General features: G+C 37.1%; 4 protein-coding genes across 9 annotated transcripts; 2 read left to right on the top strand and 2 right to left on the bottom strand.

Moving 5' to 3' along the window:
* Window positions 1–14: 14 nt before the first annotated feature.
* Window positions 15–6,673, bottom strand: LOC105690410 (DNA-directed RNA polymerase III subunit RPC1). The gene is made up of 20 exons (XM_012408185.4): window positions 6,535–6,673; window positions 5,867–6,002; window positions 5,606–5,755; window positions 5,160–5,495; window positions 4,690–5,022; window positions 4,484–4,621; window positions 4,212–4,409; window positions 3,905–4,141; window positions 3,468–3,801; window positions 3,057–3,306; window positions 2,721–2,950; window positions 2,294–2,644; window positions 2,056–2,224; window positions 1,642–1,981; window positions 1,372–1,559; window positions 1,147–1,294; window positions 890–1,042; window positions 610–810; window positions 379–512; window positions 15–203 (listed from the first exon to the last, which is right to left on the bottom strand). Exons 1-20 carry the CDS (start codon window positions 6,576–6,578, stop codon window positions 116–118), a joined length of 4,158 nt encoding a protein of 1,385 aa, XP_012263608.2. The 5' UTR covers window positions 6,579–6,673; the 3' UTR covers window positions 15–115.
* A 71-nt stretch (window positions 6,674–6,744) lies between these two features.
* On the top strand, window positions 6,745–9,596 carry LOC105690411 (la-related protein 7). Its single transcript, XM_012408187.3, has 6 exons — window positions 6,745–6,888; window positions 7,060–7,309; window positions 7,641–7,987; window positions 8,059–9,066; window positions 9,148–9,292; window positions 9,374–9,596. The coding sequence occupies exons 2-6, from the start codon at window positions 7,069–7,071 to the stop codon at window positions 9,523–9,525; spliced, it is 1,893 nt and encodes a 630-aa protein (XP_012263610.2). The 5' UTR covers window positions 6,745–6,888; window positions 7,060–7,068; the 3' UTR covers window positions 9,526–9,596.
* Window positions 9,586–11,845, bottom strand: LOC105690349 (probable H/ACA ribonucleoprotein complex subunit 1). 2 transcript variants are annotated; one of them, XM_012408075.3, is made up of 4 exons: window positions 11,708–11,845; window positions 11,127–11,293; window positions 10,803–11,046; window positions 9,586–10,590 (listed from the first exon to the last, which is right to left on the bottom strand). In XM_012408075.3, exons 2-4 carry the CDS (start codon window positions 11,273–11,275, stop codon window positions 10,303–10,305), a joined length of 681 nt encoding a protein of 226 aa, XP_012263498.2. In that variant the 5' UTR covers window positions 11,276–11,293; window positions 11,708–11,845; the 3' UTR covers window positions 9,586–10,302. The 2 variants fall into 2 exon arrangements, with proteins under 2 accessions (XP_012263498.2, XP_048512901.1); XM_048656944.1 differs by lacking the exon at window positions 11,708–11,845 and adding an exon at window positions 11,377–11,661.
* Window positions 11,846–11,894: 49 nt separating this feature from the next.
* On the top strand, window positions 11,895–15,485 carry LOC105690363 (poly(ADP-ribose) glycohydrolase). 5 transcript variants are annotated; one of them, XM_048656890.1, is made up of 11 exons: window positions 11,895–12,032; window positions 12,118–12,329; window positions 12,399–12,547; window positions 12,647–12,763; window positions 12,840–13,001; window positions 13,075–13,328; window positions 13,410–13,510; window positions 13,635–13,794; window positions 13,876–14,194; window positions 14,283–14,517; window positions 14,595–15,485. In XM_048656890.1, exons 2-11 carry the CDS (start codon window positions 12,221–12,223, stop codon window positions 15,380–15,382), a joined length of 2,394 nt encoding a protein of 797 aa, XP_048512847.1. In that variant the 5' UTR covers window positions 11,895–12,032; window positions 12,118–12,220; the 3' UTR covers window positions 15,383–15,485. The 5 variants fall into 5 exon arrangements, with proteins under 5 accessions (XP_048512847.1, XP_012263517.2, XP_020710495.2 ...); XM_012408094.3 differs by having other exon boundaries at window positions 11,911–12,329; window positions 12,420–12,547; XM_020854836.2 differs by having other exon boundaries at window positions 11,911–12,329; window positions 12,402–12,547.
* Window positions 15,486–16,079: the final 594 nt, after the last annotated feature.

Below are 16,079 nucleotides of genomic sequence, written 5' to 3'. Positions count from 1 at the left end.
AAAAGCCAAGTTGATGGATTTCAAGGGTGTAAGTGTTATATTTTTTTTTATAAAATTATTATTTCAATATTTGGTTTATAAATACATATACAATTTAAATCTAGAGTACTTATGGCTAGGACGAAGTAGGCTTCCGGATCTTCTTGTGATATTGGGGGTCATCGAATATCAGCTGCCTCCTTTCCGGCTTGTTTCCCTCCGCTGTATTTCTTGTGTAAGGAAAATTGCTTAGCACATTAATTGTTATTGTTGCAGAGTCGAAATTCAAAGGAATTCTTGCATCATGTATCAGAAACTATAATCATTTTGAACACACCTGTCAAACAAGATATGTTACGCAAAAATTTACTCATTATACATTTTATTAAAAAAGGATATTTGTGAAGCAGTTTGAAGATTCCCGTGCCAACAGGAACTGGAATGCCAACGATTATCGACTCTGACACACCTGATATTGTGTCTTTCTGCCCATAATAAGCTGCATCAAACAGATGATCTGCTGTTTTTTCAAACTGAAATATAATAAGCATTCTCATGGTGACTAAATCCTCGTTCAAATCATGTGATTGAATTTTTCAGACAAATAGAATATTATGAATTATTACTTACAGAAGCTAAATTTAAAACGGATTCTTTCATTTTCGCAAGGCCATGACGTGTGATGCCAAGAACTTCGCCTCTGCTTGTCATTAGATCAGCGACTAACATCGGATGTCGTCTGTCTATGCTCATACCGTGATTTTCCATGACTAACTTGATTTCCGTCATGATTGTTGCTCGAGCTGCTTCTATTCCTAGTGTTTTAAACACCTTAAGACAAATAAACATAGGTCAATTACGTTAAAAATAAAAAGATTATTATATCGTTTTCAAATTCATTTCAGCTTACTTCCATTGTATTGTTGGATGTGGTTTTGCTACCTAAGACGCCAGGTGTAGCCATCACTTCTCGCATATTATCACCTTCGACGAATAATCTGTATCTGATCTTCCCGCTAGAGTCATCATTGTGAATTACCGCTCTAGCAACAGACGGCAGACCCTGTGAACGGAAATATTTTAGAAATGATTGATTACTAGTCGCCCTATGTGGCAAACAAATCTTGTACACATAAGTTACAAATTGAATATATGAACAATATTCACCTTGATCACGACCTTTGGGACTGTTTCTTTTAGCTGCATAAGCGCATAATTTATGTTCAGTTTTTGCTTGTTAGGGCTTACTGTAATAATCGAATCTCCTCTGACGTTCACTAATTTTGGATTCAAGCGAAGTTTTGATGTGCAAATTCTGAAATAAATGATTGAGCGCATTTTCACATACAGGATAATATCTTTACGACTGAAACTACGTAAAAATTTACTAACGAATAGCGGATAGAGTTCGCATCTACTTCTAATTTGAGAAGTTTTATTCTGTCTACATCCAATTTGATCAAGAGAAAACAGTCATCTGGGAGATAAACTTCTTCAATATACTCAGTGACTTCACCCAAAGTAGTTTTTTCTATTCTACCCTTGACTCTTCGGGCAAATTCTGGATCTGTGTCATCTTCCTGATTGGGAAAAAAACATAGTCTATAAGCACTTGTAAAAAAGTTGAAATATCAAAAATTATTGTGAAAGGTTCTTACTTACTAATGCCGCAGTGATGATTGGTGTGCTAATATTGCTGTTAGCGTTAATGATCTCCTTAATGCGTGGAACACCCTGTGTAATGTTCATGGATGCAACACCGGCAAAGTGAAAAGTTTTCAAGGTCATTTGGGTTCCTGGCTCACCGATACTCTGAGCGGCCAGTGCCCCAACAGCTGTACCCGGTTCTATTTTTGCCCTCATATATTTTTCCTTGCATGTCTGCATGAATTCTACCAACTGTGACACAGTCAAACGTTCCAATTGCTGGACGGCAGAAGATTCTGAAGAGATGTTTTGTCGCACTCTTACTATCCTGTGCGCTACGGACTTCATGAATATTCTAAAATATGGGGGGAAAAGTGTCATTCTAGGCAACATCAACTTGCTGAGTTTAACAAAAACATTTTAACATACTCTAATTCCTGTTTGAACTCATCGCTAAGACACGAATAGTCTTCAGATTTCAATAACTCTGTAGTAGCATTGATCACACTTGGTCCATCCAAAGACACTTCATTCCTGTATGGCGACTTTGCTTGTACATGATCGAGGACTCTTTTGTAATCCACAGGGCAATCCTTTCCTGCAGGAATATGAATTATTTTCTGTTACTTTGAAAAATATATCATAATAATATGCCGAATATAAGTACCCTCCATGTACGTGGGATCTAGACCATCGCCACCATATAAAATCTGCACTATATCTCCAACAGAGTTTCTCACGGTCATATCATAGTGGAGACAAAGATCCTCCAGACTTTTGACCAATCTTCTTTGCATGTATCCCGTTTCTGCAGTTTTTACAGCGGTATCAACTAGACCCTCTCGTCCACCCATTGTATGAAAGAAGAATTCAGTTGGCGTGAGACCTGAGTAGAATGAATTCTCCACAAATCCCTTGGCTGCAGGAACCTTTGAATGACGTCCAAAATGTGGCAGCGCGCGATCCTCAAAACCATTTGGCACACGTTTACCACTGATGGCTTGTTGTCCCACACAAGCTGACAAAGAATTGAGAAAAAAAATTTTTTCAGGAAGGATATTGAAAGTATCAGAAAATGCAACTAGTAAACTCACCAATCATTTGTGAAATGTTGATGTAACTTCCTTTACTACCGCAGAGAGCCATAACGAGGGGGCTATTACTAGGGTGTAGTTCTTTCAAACATGCTTTTCCTGCATGATCACGAATTACTGATAACTCTTTCAAGATCATCGCCTCTAGAGTTTCCTCTTCAGAACATCCTGGTTGACAAATTAGGCGTCCTTCTTCCATTTGTGTGATGTATTCGGTGCACTTGGAGTACCTATTGTATGTAAGAGCGCTTCGTTACCAGTTTGATTTTTTGGTCACAATTTAGACAATAGATAATAATTAGAAAGGAAGATTGTAAGAAACAGGGAAATATTAACCCAGCAGAAAGAAGTTCTTGCTTAGCTCGTAGCAATCCTTGACCAGGTGTGACGTCGCCGATACCAATAGAAAAACCCCTGTTCATAAGGTAGTAGCTCGCAATTCTGGCTAAACGCCACATGGCTGTCGTAGAAGCATCTTCTCCCCAATCTCTCAGTAGGACATAAAAAATATTTTGTTTGGACCCAGAACCTAATGTAGACTTATCCATAGATCCAGCCAGCAGTTCAGAGTTACGAATTATAACGTCTATGAGTATGAAAGAAAATAAGATCAATGTTATCAGATGATACGATGTTATAGATCCTTAATTATTAGAGAAACATTGAATAACAGCAGGATATCAACAGCGAGTTCAGCGAGAAATTTCGAGTCCTGGTGTATGCAACTGATTGAATATTAAGACTTACACGAATCATTAACACACAACTCTTCATTATGAGTGTAGGTCTTTCGCTTAGCTCTTAAATTAGCTCTTATCGGGCACTGCTTATTTGGCCTTAGTATTAAGCTGAAAATTTGTTTGCCCGTCCACATTTCTATTGGCTTGAGAATGGCGGGTTGTGGGAGATCTATGTTCATCGAAGCATCGGTATCTGCCAAAAGGCAGCTTGCTAGTTGACAGGCTTGTGTTTTGTTGAGAAATGTATCTTTCTGTGTCAATAGATATCCACCAGTAATAAAATCTTGAGTAGCAGCAATGAGCAATTCCCCATTACGAGGTGTCACTAAATTGGATTTGTTCTGCAGATACAAAATGAGAAGATTATTGATCGATTTCACAACTCTTAATCTATGATTCAATCAGTTTTCATTGTAATGAAAAAATGAGCGTGTGATGTCTCACCCCCATTAACACCAATGCTTCCGCTCTGGCTTCCTCAGTCTGCGGTAAATGCAGATTCATTTCATCCCCGTCAAAATCAGCATTATATGGAGTGCAAACACATTCGTTAAATCTGAAGGTTCGATGCTCTAATACCTTAGCCTTATGTGCCATGATACTAAGCTTATGTAACGACGGTTGGCGATTGAATAAGACTACATCCTCATCACGAAGATGCCTCTCAACGATGTCTCCGTACTTCCAAGAAAGATTTTAGTTATTTTATGGTTCTTTGGATTCTATCAAGTTTTCCAATAATAAAACGTACCTTTAGTTCTTGAGCTATTTTCAGTCTATTTCCGTATCGTAGAAATTTTTTAAATTCTGTACTTCTTTGCTGAACAAAATTAGCCCCTGGATGTACGTCAGGACCGTTTTGAACCAATTTACGCATTAAGTCTATATTACAGGAGTTCACTCTTTCAGGATAGGTAAGAATTTTTGCAACATGAATTGGTACACCGACCTAAAAACAGATAAATCGTCTAGTCATGAGCTAACGGAGTAGTAATTAGTTAAGAAATTTGAGAAAAATTGAACCTGTTCTATACGAAGATTAGGATCTGGCGATATTACGGTTCTGCTAGAAAAATCAACACGTTTTCCGGATAAGTTTCCTCTAAACCTGCCTTGTTTCCCTTTCAGTCGTTGAACCAATCCCCGCCCAGACTTTTTTGGCTGTAAAAAAAATTAGTGAAGTTTATGTTACATGTCTGGTTAATACAAAAGTAGACAAGAATACTGACCTGCATATTCAGTGGGATGCCAGACATTTCACTATTGACATACAAGGCGCAATGCAGCTGTAGAAATTCCCAATCTTCATTATACATTTGTACTTTTGCTCCACTCTGGCGATGCTTTTGTATGACATCATTAATAAAAACTATCTCGGATAGTTTCATAGTCAAATTATCCTCGTTTGTGCCAGCCTTGACATCAGACACAATACTGGGTCTTATACAAATCGGAGGCACAGGGATTCTAGTCAAGATCAAATCCTTTGGTAAGGAGCAATCTGGATTCATTAGCAACAAAGGAATATCGGCTGCTGGAATACGCTCTAGTATACCTTGAACCTGGTGGTTAATAAACACTTAGTTGCTGAACAAAAAATTGCAACTACAATGTAACAGTACCAACTTTCTTTTGCGATTCTGAGTGTCGCAAGGCAATATGCAAATATATCTAAATTCTTGAATTGTCTCATAACTACCTCAATAGGATTTAGGACATGAACAAGTCCACTTTGAAGGATTCCTTCGAGTTCCCGGTTCTCTTCCAATACATTATTATATTCTGCGAGCTTTTTCTGTACCACAGCATCGACTTTTTTCTTGTTCTTGTATTTTTCATGCACAATTTTTAGTAATCCAGCTTTTTTGATGGTACCATTCAGCTCACCACAAGTTGGACAAGTTGCATTCTTTTTAGCTTTTTCTAATATTTGTTTCCTTAGAGCTTTGCGGCTGAGATATCCTGTATTAGGGTTCAAGACACGAGCCATGTAAGTTTTTTTTTCTACCTCTTTTAGCATCACATGAGAACATTTCTGAAAAAATAAACAGGTAGAAATGAATCATTTGGTATTTGTCTTTACATGAACTATCAACTATGGAATGATGAGATGTGATAAAAGTAAATTATTACGAAATTTATTACCTTGCAAATTGTTTGAAGGATATTTATTACAGACCTAAAATATCCCACATGAAACACAGGGAGTTCCAAATCAATGTACCCGAAGTGCCCAATACATTCATTTAACGTTTTACCACAAGTAGTACAAGTGTCCATGTTGGAGCAAGTACCCTTGGGAATAAGAACAAATGATAAAATTAAACACATTTGAAGTCTCGTAATTGAAGGATGAATCAGGGTAGGCAGTAACCAACAAGGAGATGTACATCGTTTTTAAATTACCATTTTTCTATCGAGAACCCCATAAGGCACTGGTGTGCGATGGCTGTCCTGGCTGTAGAGATTTTTAGAGACGACATGGATATGGGCCTGCCGCTCCATGTCATGACGGCTATCAATTCCAAACGTGACATGGGAACTATGAGCAAAATGATTTGGGATATGTTGTGATAATGTTTCTGCAATGATTATCTTCACGTCAAAGTACTTCAATACTTTGAATAAGGATATAGATAGAAGTAACATTCTGCTGTCTCGTTACATGAGTTTGCTGGTTTGTAGAAATCAATGACCTCATTGTGGCTATTGAAAGGTGAATTTTTGGATGTTCTCAAATGAATATCCGTTGAATTAGAAGCAAGGATTACAACCGAAAAGAAATCCCATCCGTATGGTTAGAGATTAGACAGTATCTTACGTTGGCAAAAAAACTGATATACACTTGATATATCATAGCATGTGATTTAGGAATTCCATTATTATTTTATTGAAAAAAACCAACTGTTTTTATATTTTTTTGTGTGATATCTCAAGGTTACGATCTTAGTGAAGTGTACGTTTTTAATAACAAATGTCAAAAACGAATTAACCAAATAATAATTTTTAATTTAAAATAAAATTTAAAAGGTTTATCAAATTGTATATCCGGGTAGTTTCTCATATTCACTTACATTTTGCGGGCCACCGCAGTCTCTCTGTACAATTCCTTGACCATTTTTGAAGGTTACTACTAAATGCCAGAGACATGTGGGACCGAATGCATTCTCACCGCTCGTTTCGGGGTTCGTAGGGGTGTTTCACGTAAGCGACCGTGTAGATCGTTGACGTGAATAGTAAAATTTTCGAGTTTATTGTGATCTGTTGCAGAAAAACCATTTGAGAAAGGCTAATAAAAAACTAAGATCTGAAACTGTCAACTTCAAGTATTTGATGGAGTAAAATTTGACACAAATTTTTGCAGATCAGCACAAGAGTGTTTGCTATATGTATGCAAAGTTAGGTTAAAAAACCGGATTAGCGCAGTCGTAAGTAATGTTAATGTAATTACAGTCTGATAAGAAACTCACTTAAGGCAACTTTAAACTGTGTATAATGTACAATGTTTGTTCCTAATAATTCAAATCGATCGACGTAATTCTGGGTTGATTTCTTATAGTTTATAGCAGACTTGTGTTTCATATTTCAAATCTGCATAGTTTGTCAAAATGGTCATGGAAGAGGAGCAATCACACATGGAGCTGGCATCTGAGTCAGTGCCAGTACCTCGATTAATAAATTCAGTTGAGCCAATAAACAATGACGAGAACATCGATCCACCGAAAAAGAAACCCCGTTTCAGAAAGAAGGCACTACACGCAGCTATACGCAAGCAAATGGAATTTTATTTTGGAAATTCTAACCTGATGAAGGACAGATTCCTAGGAAACCTGACTAAAAAAGATCCTTGTGAGAAACTTATGTCAATGATTATCCTCCTTTACCAATCCTATGTTAGCTTCTTCTTATGAAAAATGACGAAATAAAATCTGTTGTTTTTGTCCAAGACTGTTAACTAAAGGTATATATGACTCAGTTACTTTAACCCTCTATAGTTTATTGTTGGCAGAGGGTCATTGCTTCCATACAGTATATACAACGAAAAACAGAAAAAAGATAAAATTGTGCACTCAAAGTGGCGTTATTCTAAGCAGATATTAGAAAGATAACTACCCTTCTTTGGCAAAAAATATGAATTTAGTTTGTAATGTTAATCTTCATCAACTGCTTTTTTTGCTAGATGTTGACCTGGATATTTTCTTACGCTTCAACAAGATCAGAGCTCTGACTACAGATGTTAATGCAATAGTACGAGCTCTGCAAAAATCTGAGATGTTATCTGTATCTGAGGATGGAACTAAAGTTTGCAGAGTTACACCAATCTTACCAAAAGAGAATATAGATGAATGTACCATTTACGTCCAAAGATTACCCTTGAACGCTGACCACGAATGGCTGACCAATGTTTTCAGTCAATATGGTGCTGTTGCTTATGTGTCTATACCACGATACCAGAGTAACAAGAGGATCAAAGGTTTTGCGTTTGTGGAATTTGAGGAACCGAGTAGTGCTGCAAAATGTATTGAGGTAGATATGATATAAAATTTGTTGTATTTGTAGTAATCAAGAGTTTCTAAATTCCTGATTTGAATTTTTAGGAATTTCGAGAAAAAGGTTGTGTGTTGCCATCCCAAACTTCGCCAGAATCCTTATTAAGTATTACAACATTTCACGAACAAGAGGCCTTGGAAAAAAATGCTCAGCTAGAAACTAATCATGAAACAGCTGATATAAATCATGAAGCAGAAGGCGTAAAGCTTGAGACTGTCAAATCCAAGATTCAGCAAAAAGCTTCAGAAGAATCTATGGAAGTCTCAAATGATGATGCTGAGTTTAAAACTGATACAAGACCTATTCAAGTTGAAATCGACAAATCACCAGATTTAGATGTGAGTAAATTAGGTGAGAAAGAGATTACCAGTAAGAAGCAAAAACACAAGAATTCAGAAATGGAGGATAATGATGAAAAACTAGTTGAACAAAGATCAAAGAAGCAAAAGACCCTTCAAGTCTCAAAAGAAGATCAGACTGAATCGCCAAATGAAGATATTGATAAACAAAATGAGGCTAGCACAGATTCTGAGAAAGAGAAGAAGTCTAAAAAACGAAAGCAGAGAAGTTCCTTGACCACAAAGCATAAAGAAGTTTCGGAATCTGTAGAAGAGAAGAACGACACTCGTCCAGAAAAGGTCAACACAGATGAGTTTGATGAAGTTTTCATTGATAACCAAGCTGCAGACGAGAAAGATCAGAAGAAGAAAAGGAAACGCACGAGGCATAACAGATCAGAAAAATTGGATACTGCGGATATTGGAATGCAAATAATGGCCAAAAAGGATTGGAAAATACTTAGAAACAAGTACTTAGATTTACAAAGAAGTAAGATGAAATCATTGAAAGCACATCTGAAGCGTGCCAGATGGAATCAATGGAATAATTATGAGAAGTTCAGAGAAAGTGATAAATGCAAAGTAGTAAAAGAGGAAAATATAGAGAATAGGGATGAGCCAAAAACTCAAAAATCAGCTGAAAGATTTACGTTTACTCCTGGCGTGATAGTCAGAGTTGAGTTAGACGAGCCATGCACTGATACAAAAAGTTTTAAGGTTTGTTACAAACAAATTGGTTTCTCTATAATCTGTGCAGATCGAATTCATTAATCTGGTACTAATGTGTATATTTTACAGATGGAATTAAAACGGAACCCTAACATAAAGTATATTGACATTATTGATGGTGCATCATTAGCTTTTCTCAGATGTGATACACGCGAAGCTGCTAAGGCACTTGTGTTACAATCGAATGAAGAGAGGTCGATGAGCATTTTGCAAGGTCTGTATCTTGTCATGAAACATTTTTTTAAATAGGCATTTATTTCAGAGTCAAGACAAATTTAATTGTTATTAATTACAGATACGGAGGAGGCAGAATATTGGAAGAAAATGTCCAGGGATCGAGAAGAGAAATTAGGAAACAAAGTAAGAGTAAAGCAGAGGGGACGGGATAAATTACTGAAAAAAGCTGAAAAAGAATTAGGTAAACACATAAAATTCGATGAAGTATAAATCTGAATCACTTCCTATCTGATGTAAATACGAAGTTTTGGAAATAATAAAAAATGCGCATTTTGAACTTTTTTTTGGAACTTTACTTCAAATTTGCATGGTTTACAGCAGCAATTTTTTCCGTTATTTTTACCAGACATTACAAGAAGTTGTGTTACAAAAATAAAGTTGCCAAACTTCATACTCATTGCAAGAGTCTTTACCTCCCCAATTTCTCTTTCAAGAGTAAATTAATACTCTGTGATATAATTTCACTTATTTATTATCCATCATCAAAATTCTTATAAGCAGTCAGTATAAAATCTTCTACGGAAAATATATTTTGAACTAACACATATACATACGTATACATATGTGAAATGAGGCGCGGTAATCCTGTTCCTTATTGACAATAAAGGAATGAAGTTTTTGAATAAATGCGTACTAATTATAACTTTCATCGGTCGTCAATCTAATATATTTCGTACACATTCCACACATCTTCATTGGCGAGAAAATCATACCATTTTTCATCCTTGGGAATTTGATAATTACCAATAATGGTTAATGAGTAGATTCTCATGATTACTAAAACGTAATTATCAGCAAAACTTGAGCACTTACGTTCTGTGAAACTTACTTCAAGAAAACAGCGGCATTGAAAGATGTTAAACAGATTGTTCTTTTTGTTTGTTGCTGCTTATTGCTCCAGGATAATCAAATGATAGCTTGGTATTTTAGAAATTTATTATATTCAATTATTTCGTCTAAAGTCTTTGATAAAACCAATGTTCTGCACTACCACCGACCTCGGCCACCTCCACCTCGTCCTCCAAACCCACCACCACCTCTACCTCCACCGCTTCCTCCACGACCTCTAAATCCTCCGCCGCTTCCACCCCGTCCTCCGAATCCACGTGATCCTCCTCTGCCACCACCAAATCCACCTCCTCGCCCGCCGCCAAAAGCACCCCTGCCTCCTCCTCCTCGACCCCCACCTCCTCGACCTCCTCGTTTTTGAACAGAGCCAGGTGGTTTGGGTAAGAATCGTTGCAGTGGTAAAAGTTTTGCCGGATCAATGTAGAACTGGATGAAAAAAGGCACATTGGTGCATTTGCAAAAGCAAATTTGATGCAAATAGCTGGTATCCGACAATATACATTAAAGAGATGGGGTAGTTCTATGGTTTTTGCTTTGTGAATTTGAAGAGTTCAGGATCCTTCGAATTTTTTTGTTAAGCTGAATTTAAGACAATAAAATCTCAATTGATAAAAATGATTATTTAGAATTAAATTTACCTTGGTATCTTTCTCAAAACTAGATGCTTTCATGTTATCGCCCAATTTTATAGAAACGTAATAGTCTCGAATATTACCAAAGATTTCATCTATCTTGCCGATTTGTTGTTTACTTTCTGTGTATATAGGGGCATTGAAATAAGGTAAATCTTCTATGTCTGCTTTTGCAACCAAGTCATCTTGCACTGTCCATACAAAGTGGCACAGGTTCGTTACCTGGTCTGGTGGTCCTTGATCGAATCCTCTAGGTAACAAGAGTGAATTTTAAAAAATTTTTCTTGAGTATACTTTAATAACACAAAATGCTGGCACAAACTCAAATACCCTCTAAAACCACCACCGCCACCTCCTCCTCCACCTCTTCCTCCACGAAAACCACCACCTCCTCCTCGTCCACGAAATCCACCTCCTCCTCTGCCACCGCCTCCGCCTCGGCCACCACCGCCTCCTCCTCCTCGTCCACGGAAAGACATATTTCTATTCTATGATTTCTGAAAATAGACTAAATATCAAATGTTGTACAATTTAAGCTAATTGTTCATCTTTGAAACGTGGATAATATGTTTGTATTTACATATAGTATGGAACTGAACAGTAGTATAGAATCCACAGAATTAGGAGGGATTATGATAAGTATACAGATTAAATATTCGGACTATAAGCAGTCGGAGGTTTGGAACCTGTGCTACTGTTGACATAACGTAGTGTATAATGTGGCATGTCTGACCCACGTGTTTAACCAATGTGTGCAATTAACCTTGAAATAAGGAATTATATGGACACATAGTACCGCGTTTTGTAACTACAATATATTGGTATAAATATTCGATACTATTCACAGTGATAATACGAGTTGTACAATTTATTCATGCATTATGTATAACGTAACTTAATAAGTCATTTACCGCAGATTAACGTGTTCAATTGCAGCCGGTTCTTCACGGGAGAAGAGGAGTCGTTTTTGGAGTTTATGCGATCAAAAATTTGATGATCGACTCGCTTCAACTCAAGAGTCGATCTTTATCCATACTTCGACCGTCCACTTCTACCGCTACTTATCGAACGCCATGCCACCATTACCACGGCTTTTTTTGGTTTGATGGCATGTCTGAGCTGTCATCGTATTGCGAAAAAAATAAAAGGCAAAAGCTCTTCGTCAAGACTGATATTATTCAAAATTATCTATGCTTTTGTAAATTGAAAAGCAGCTACCACTTTCTATACGAAACAGTAATATCTAATAATCCTTATTCATTCTTTGGTGAAACGAATCCTCTACCTACTGTTATAATCCTTAATAGAATATTGTGTATAGGTTAATTGTCGTGGTCGATCCATCCATTTAAATCAGATGATTGTAATTATAAATCCCAGTGAATTAACGTATCATATTCTACTTTGCTGTAAACGCGTCGGTCATGTCCGATACTAAATCTGGCATGACAAGCTACATTTCCTCAGAGGAAGATCAGCAATCCCCTGACATGTTCTCTGATGATAACATTGAGGCATCTAATTCGAGCGAAGGTCGGTATCATTGTTAATTTGTTTGATTTATAAGTGTTATCCAATTTCAAAGAGCCCAAATCACAATAGCAGCTGGTCTAAATGAATCAGAACCACCGTCGGATGTACCAGAATGGAAAGGATTGAGCTTAGATGAAATACACAAGGGTTTGGGTAAATTTGATTACGAACAGGTGGCCCCAATTGTTGCTTCTTCGCGGCACACAGTGTTATTTGTGGTAAGCACAGATTTTCGATCAAATAAAAATAAACCATCAAATATTTATTGATCTTATTGGTGAGTTGATTGACTTTACCTTCACTGTAAATTTGACCAGATACCAGTTACTGGACGTGGACCACCCAAACCACATCCAGATCAACAAAAGGATAAATGGAGCCCAGGGTATGTCCGGATGCCACATTCGACTCATAGTTTATACCCAAATAATCACGTGAGTAAAAATTCTCCAAGGATCTGGTTCAAGTCATTTATTTAACTAAAAATGTAGTTTAAAACTAAATTTTCAGACGAATGGAAATAACGGATTCAGACAGCGGTGGGAGGTGATACAAGAAGCATTGCTTCGGAACTTTGTATCGAGCCATCAGCTCGAAGTTGCCATACTATCCTATAATCAAAAATATGCTCAGCGATGGGATTTTTCTGCATTACATCACTTCTTTTCAGATGTAATATGACGAACACTATTGATGGTTAATGATAAAGAATTTCTTATTTCTAACAGGTGAATTACTTTCTTAGGTTGTCGAGGAGGAAGTAGCAGCACTCTTCTGCGATGGATTACTCCCAAAGATAATACAGCTAGCCTTACAACTCCCAGTCTTAGTCACAGGCCCAATACCACTTTTGAAACGCCACACAAACGTTGCTCTGAGTCTCAGTCAGCTGCAGGTGGGATCTCTATTGGCTAACGCTTTTCTCTGCACGTTTCCACGCCGAAATTCAACAAACCCACAATCTGAATATGCTATGTATCCAGAGATTAATTTCAACAGGTAGTGAACGCATACCAAAAAATACAAATGTGCTTGGTATGACTATAACAGCAATGTATAAATTCATTAAAATCATTGCAGACTGTTTGGAGCATTTGAAGAGGGAAGATTAGATAGATCAGAGGCGGTAATGGAGAAGTTGAAGTGCATCTTTCATTACTTCCGACGGATTACTACGAAAGGTGTGCTTGTCTGCCTTGCCTTGTTTGAAAAAAATATTTTGAACTTGTCCAGATAAAAAAAATTCAAAGCATCTAAGTTATTTCACGTAAATTGAAATTCTTTCATGGTTTTTCCATAGAGTAGCCCCGGAGGGTGTGATAACCATTCAAAGGCGATATATTCCAAAAGAAAATTGTCCTCGATGGAATAGGCAAGATGTTCGATTACCTCCGCTGCATATCACAAGCAATGGAACAATCGAAACTGAAGGAGCAGGTCTTCTACAAGTTGACTTTGCCAATAAGTACGAACTACATTTAAGTAAAATTGATATTCTAAGTTAGCTTACTGTGTTGCTGAATCCTTAAATATAAAAAATTTCCAGATATATAGGTGGTGGTGTATTGGGCTGGGGTTGTGTTCAAGAAGAGATACGATTCGTCATTTGTCCTGAACTTATGGTGAGCATGCTGGTGGCAGAAGCACTAGATGATACAGAAGCTGTTATAGTGACTGGGGTTGAACGATACAGCAGCTATGAAGGTTACAGCGATACTTTCAAATGGACTGGCGACTTTGTCGATGAAACTCCTAGAGATAGTAGTGGAAGACGACGTACTTCTATTGTTGCTATCGATGCTTTGCTGTTTAAACAATCCCATACACAATTCACAACTACAAACATTATACGGGAACTCAATAAGGTATATCTGAAAAGCTACTGATCAACCTTTGCATCAACAAAGTCATTCAATTGAACTAAGCAGTTTTTTTTTGTCATCTCGTCAACAGGCTTACGTTGGATTTGGCTCATCTGAAATACCCAGAGGTAGTCTATCTGCAATAGCTACCGGTAATTGGGGCTGTGGTGCTTTCAAAGGTAATCCAGAACTAAAAGTATTGCTGCAGTTGATGGCTGCAGCTGTTGCTGGAAGATCAATGGTGTATTTCACATTTGGGGATACCGATCTTAGAGACAAAGTAGCTGCTATGTACTGGCATCTCATAGAGCGAAATGTTGACGTTGGTAAGAAACGAAAATTTCTCTTTATCTATCAACAAATTACTTGGGTAGATTGAAACTAATTGAACCGCTTATTACAGGGCAATTATTTATTCTTTTATGTGAGAATCAAACGTGCGCATCGAATTCTGAACATTCATATTTGGATTTTTACCATTCCTTGTATAAACGGAGCAAAATGAAGCCGCTCACGAGTTACTTCAGCAAAATAAGTAATAAGACCACAACCGGAGTTGTCGCGATGCATAAAAACGGGAGCAATAAGATTTCTGACAAACTCCACGTTACAGTTGATGATTATAAAATGGTGACATGCTTTACTTCAAATGCTAAAGTAAAAGAAGACACAAAAGAAGAAGAAATAAGAAAGTGGATAGATGACGATTCTATTGAAGCAGAGTTTAATACGGACTTCAACCTGGATACTGTTTCAGAAAATTCGAGTGCTAAGCCGATTATTACAACTACAAAAGATGAGGTAAAGGATACAGCTAATGCTAAAGTAGATGTCGAGCAGGTCGATAGAGAAATTGAAGGACCCGTTGTGCCGAATATTGATGAAACAGCAAGTTGTGTCAATAGCAGCCGATCTCGATTTCAATTATCTAGTACGCCAAAAGTTAGGCCAAGAGACCTGAGTGATGTAGAGCGCAAGGCATTTGAGCAAGACTTATTAGATGATCAGGAAATGAACAGAGCAAAGAAGCCACGATTATCTGATCTTGATTCGATGGGAAGAAATAATACTAGCGAGCCTTCAGAAAAGCAAACTGTTGAAGAGCTCACACTATTGGTAAATAATATAAACGATCAAAAAGTAAAAGTAACGCAAAAAAAGCAGAAAAAAATTTCGGATTTTTTTACATGAGTTAATGAGGATTGCTGTAAGGCCCAAAATAATAATTCTCCGACCCGCCGTACGATGTACATATTGAATACTACTTATTTAATAAAAAAAAGTTTGATTTTTATGCGCTGTGGCTTTCCGTTTACCCTTTCAAAAACAATGTTGGTTTTTGGCTCATATCGCTAGCTAACAATGCTATGTATCATCAAGCTTAAATATTCAACTCGAATATAAAAGAGATGCATAAATTAAAACGCACATTTCACAGGTAGCTGCAACTCATTAGGATTGTCTCTTTAATTTTGTAGGTACGGTTGTATTAGCCTTATTCATATTCTGAATTCTACAACTACGAGGTAGTTATTATTCCAGTTGTCACGTTGCAGATAATTTTAAGTGTGCTGGACAACAGGGGTACATGCCTGTACACATACAACTTTGACTCGTTCTGACTGAAGATTATGTTCAGTCAACGCATATAACGGTGTCCTTAAATTATTCCTGAGAAAAGTATGCAAGAACCTATTAGTTTTAACATGTATGCTATACATTGTTACAGGATACGTATACGGAAAGCTTGAACCTAAGGCTTTAAACAATTTTCCCTTGTATTGGTATTTAAATGCCGTGTAAATGCTTAGCAAATACTCTGGTAACAAGAAGATAAATTTTCAAGTTTTGGCGACCGCTGTACGTCATAGGTCACGTGATAAGTATC

This window comes from Athalia rosae, chromosome 6 (assembly GCF_917208135.1).
Source record: "Athalia rosae chromosome 6, iyAthRosa1.1, whole genome shotgun sequence".
In the NCBI taxonomy this organism is placed as follows: domain Eukaryota; kingdom Metazoa; phylum Arthropoda; class Insecta; order Hymenoptera; family Athaliidae; genus Athalia; species Athalia rosae.
Note: the sequence above shows the minus strand (reverse complement) of the source record. Positions and strands in the feature narration are given on the sequence as shown.

Coding starts and splice junctions, on each gene's coding strand:
- LOC105690349 (XM_012408075.3), bottom strand. CDS start 11,275: ATGTCTTTCCGTGGACGAGGAGGAGGAGGCGGTGGTGGCCGAGGCGGA. Junction 11,047..11,126: donor GGCGGTGGTGGTTTTAGAGG/GTATTTGAGTTT, acceptor CTTGTTACCTAG/AGGATTCGATCAAGGACCAC. Junction 10,591..10,802: donor GTTTTGAGAAAGATACCAAG/GTAAATTTAATT, acceptor TTTTTCATCCAG/TTCTACATTGATCCGGCAAA.
- LOC105690363 (XM_048656890.1), top strand. CDS start 12,221: ATGTCCGATACTAAATCTGGCATGACAAGCTACATTTCCTCAGAGGAA. Junction 13,002..13,074: donor TACATCACTTCTTTTCAGAT/GTAATATGACGA, acceptor TTACTTTCTTAG/GTTGTCGAGGAGGAAGTAGC. Junction 14,195..14,282: donor TTATACGGGAACTCAATAAG/GTATATCTGAAA, acceptor TCTCGTCAACAG/GCTTACGTTGGATTTGGCTC.
- LOC105690410 (XM_012408185.4), bottom strand. CDS start 6,578: ATGGTCAAGGAATTGTACAGAGAGACTGCGGTGGCCCGCAAAAT. Junction 5,023..5,159: donor ATGTCCTAAATCCTATTGAG/GTAGTTATGAGA, acceptor ATTAACCACCAG/GTTCAAGGTATACTAGAGCG. Junction 3,307..3,467: donor GTTGTGTGTTAATGATTCGT/GTAAGTCTTAAT, acceptor TCATACTCATAG/ACGTTATAATTCGTAACTCT.
- LOC105690411 (XM_012408187.3), top strand. CDS start 7,069: ATGGTCATGGAAGAGGAGCAATCACACATGGAGCTGGCATCTGAGTCA. Junction 7,310..7,640: donor CCTGACTAAAAAAGATCCTT/GTGAGAAACTTA, acceptor TTTTTTTGCTAG/ATGTTGACCTGGATATTTTC. Junction 9,067..9,147: donor CTGATACAAAAAGTTTTAAG/GTTTGTTACAAA, acceptor TATATTTTACAG/ATGGAATTAAAACGGAACCC.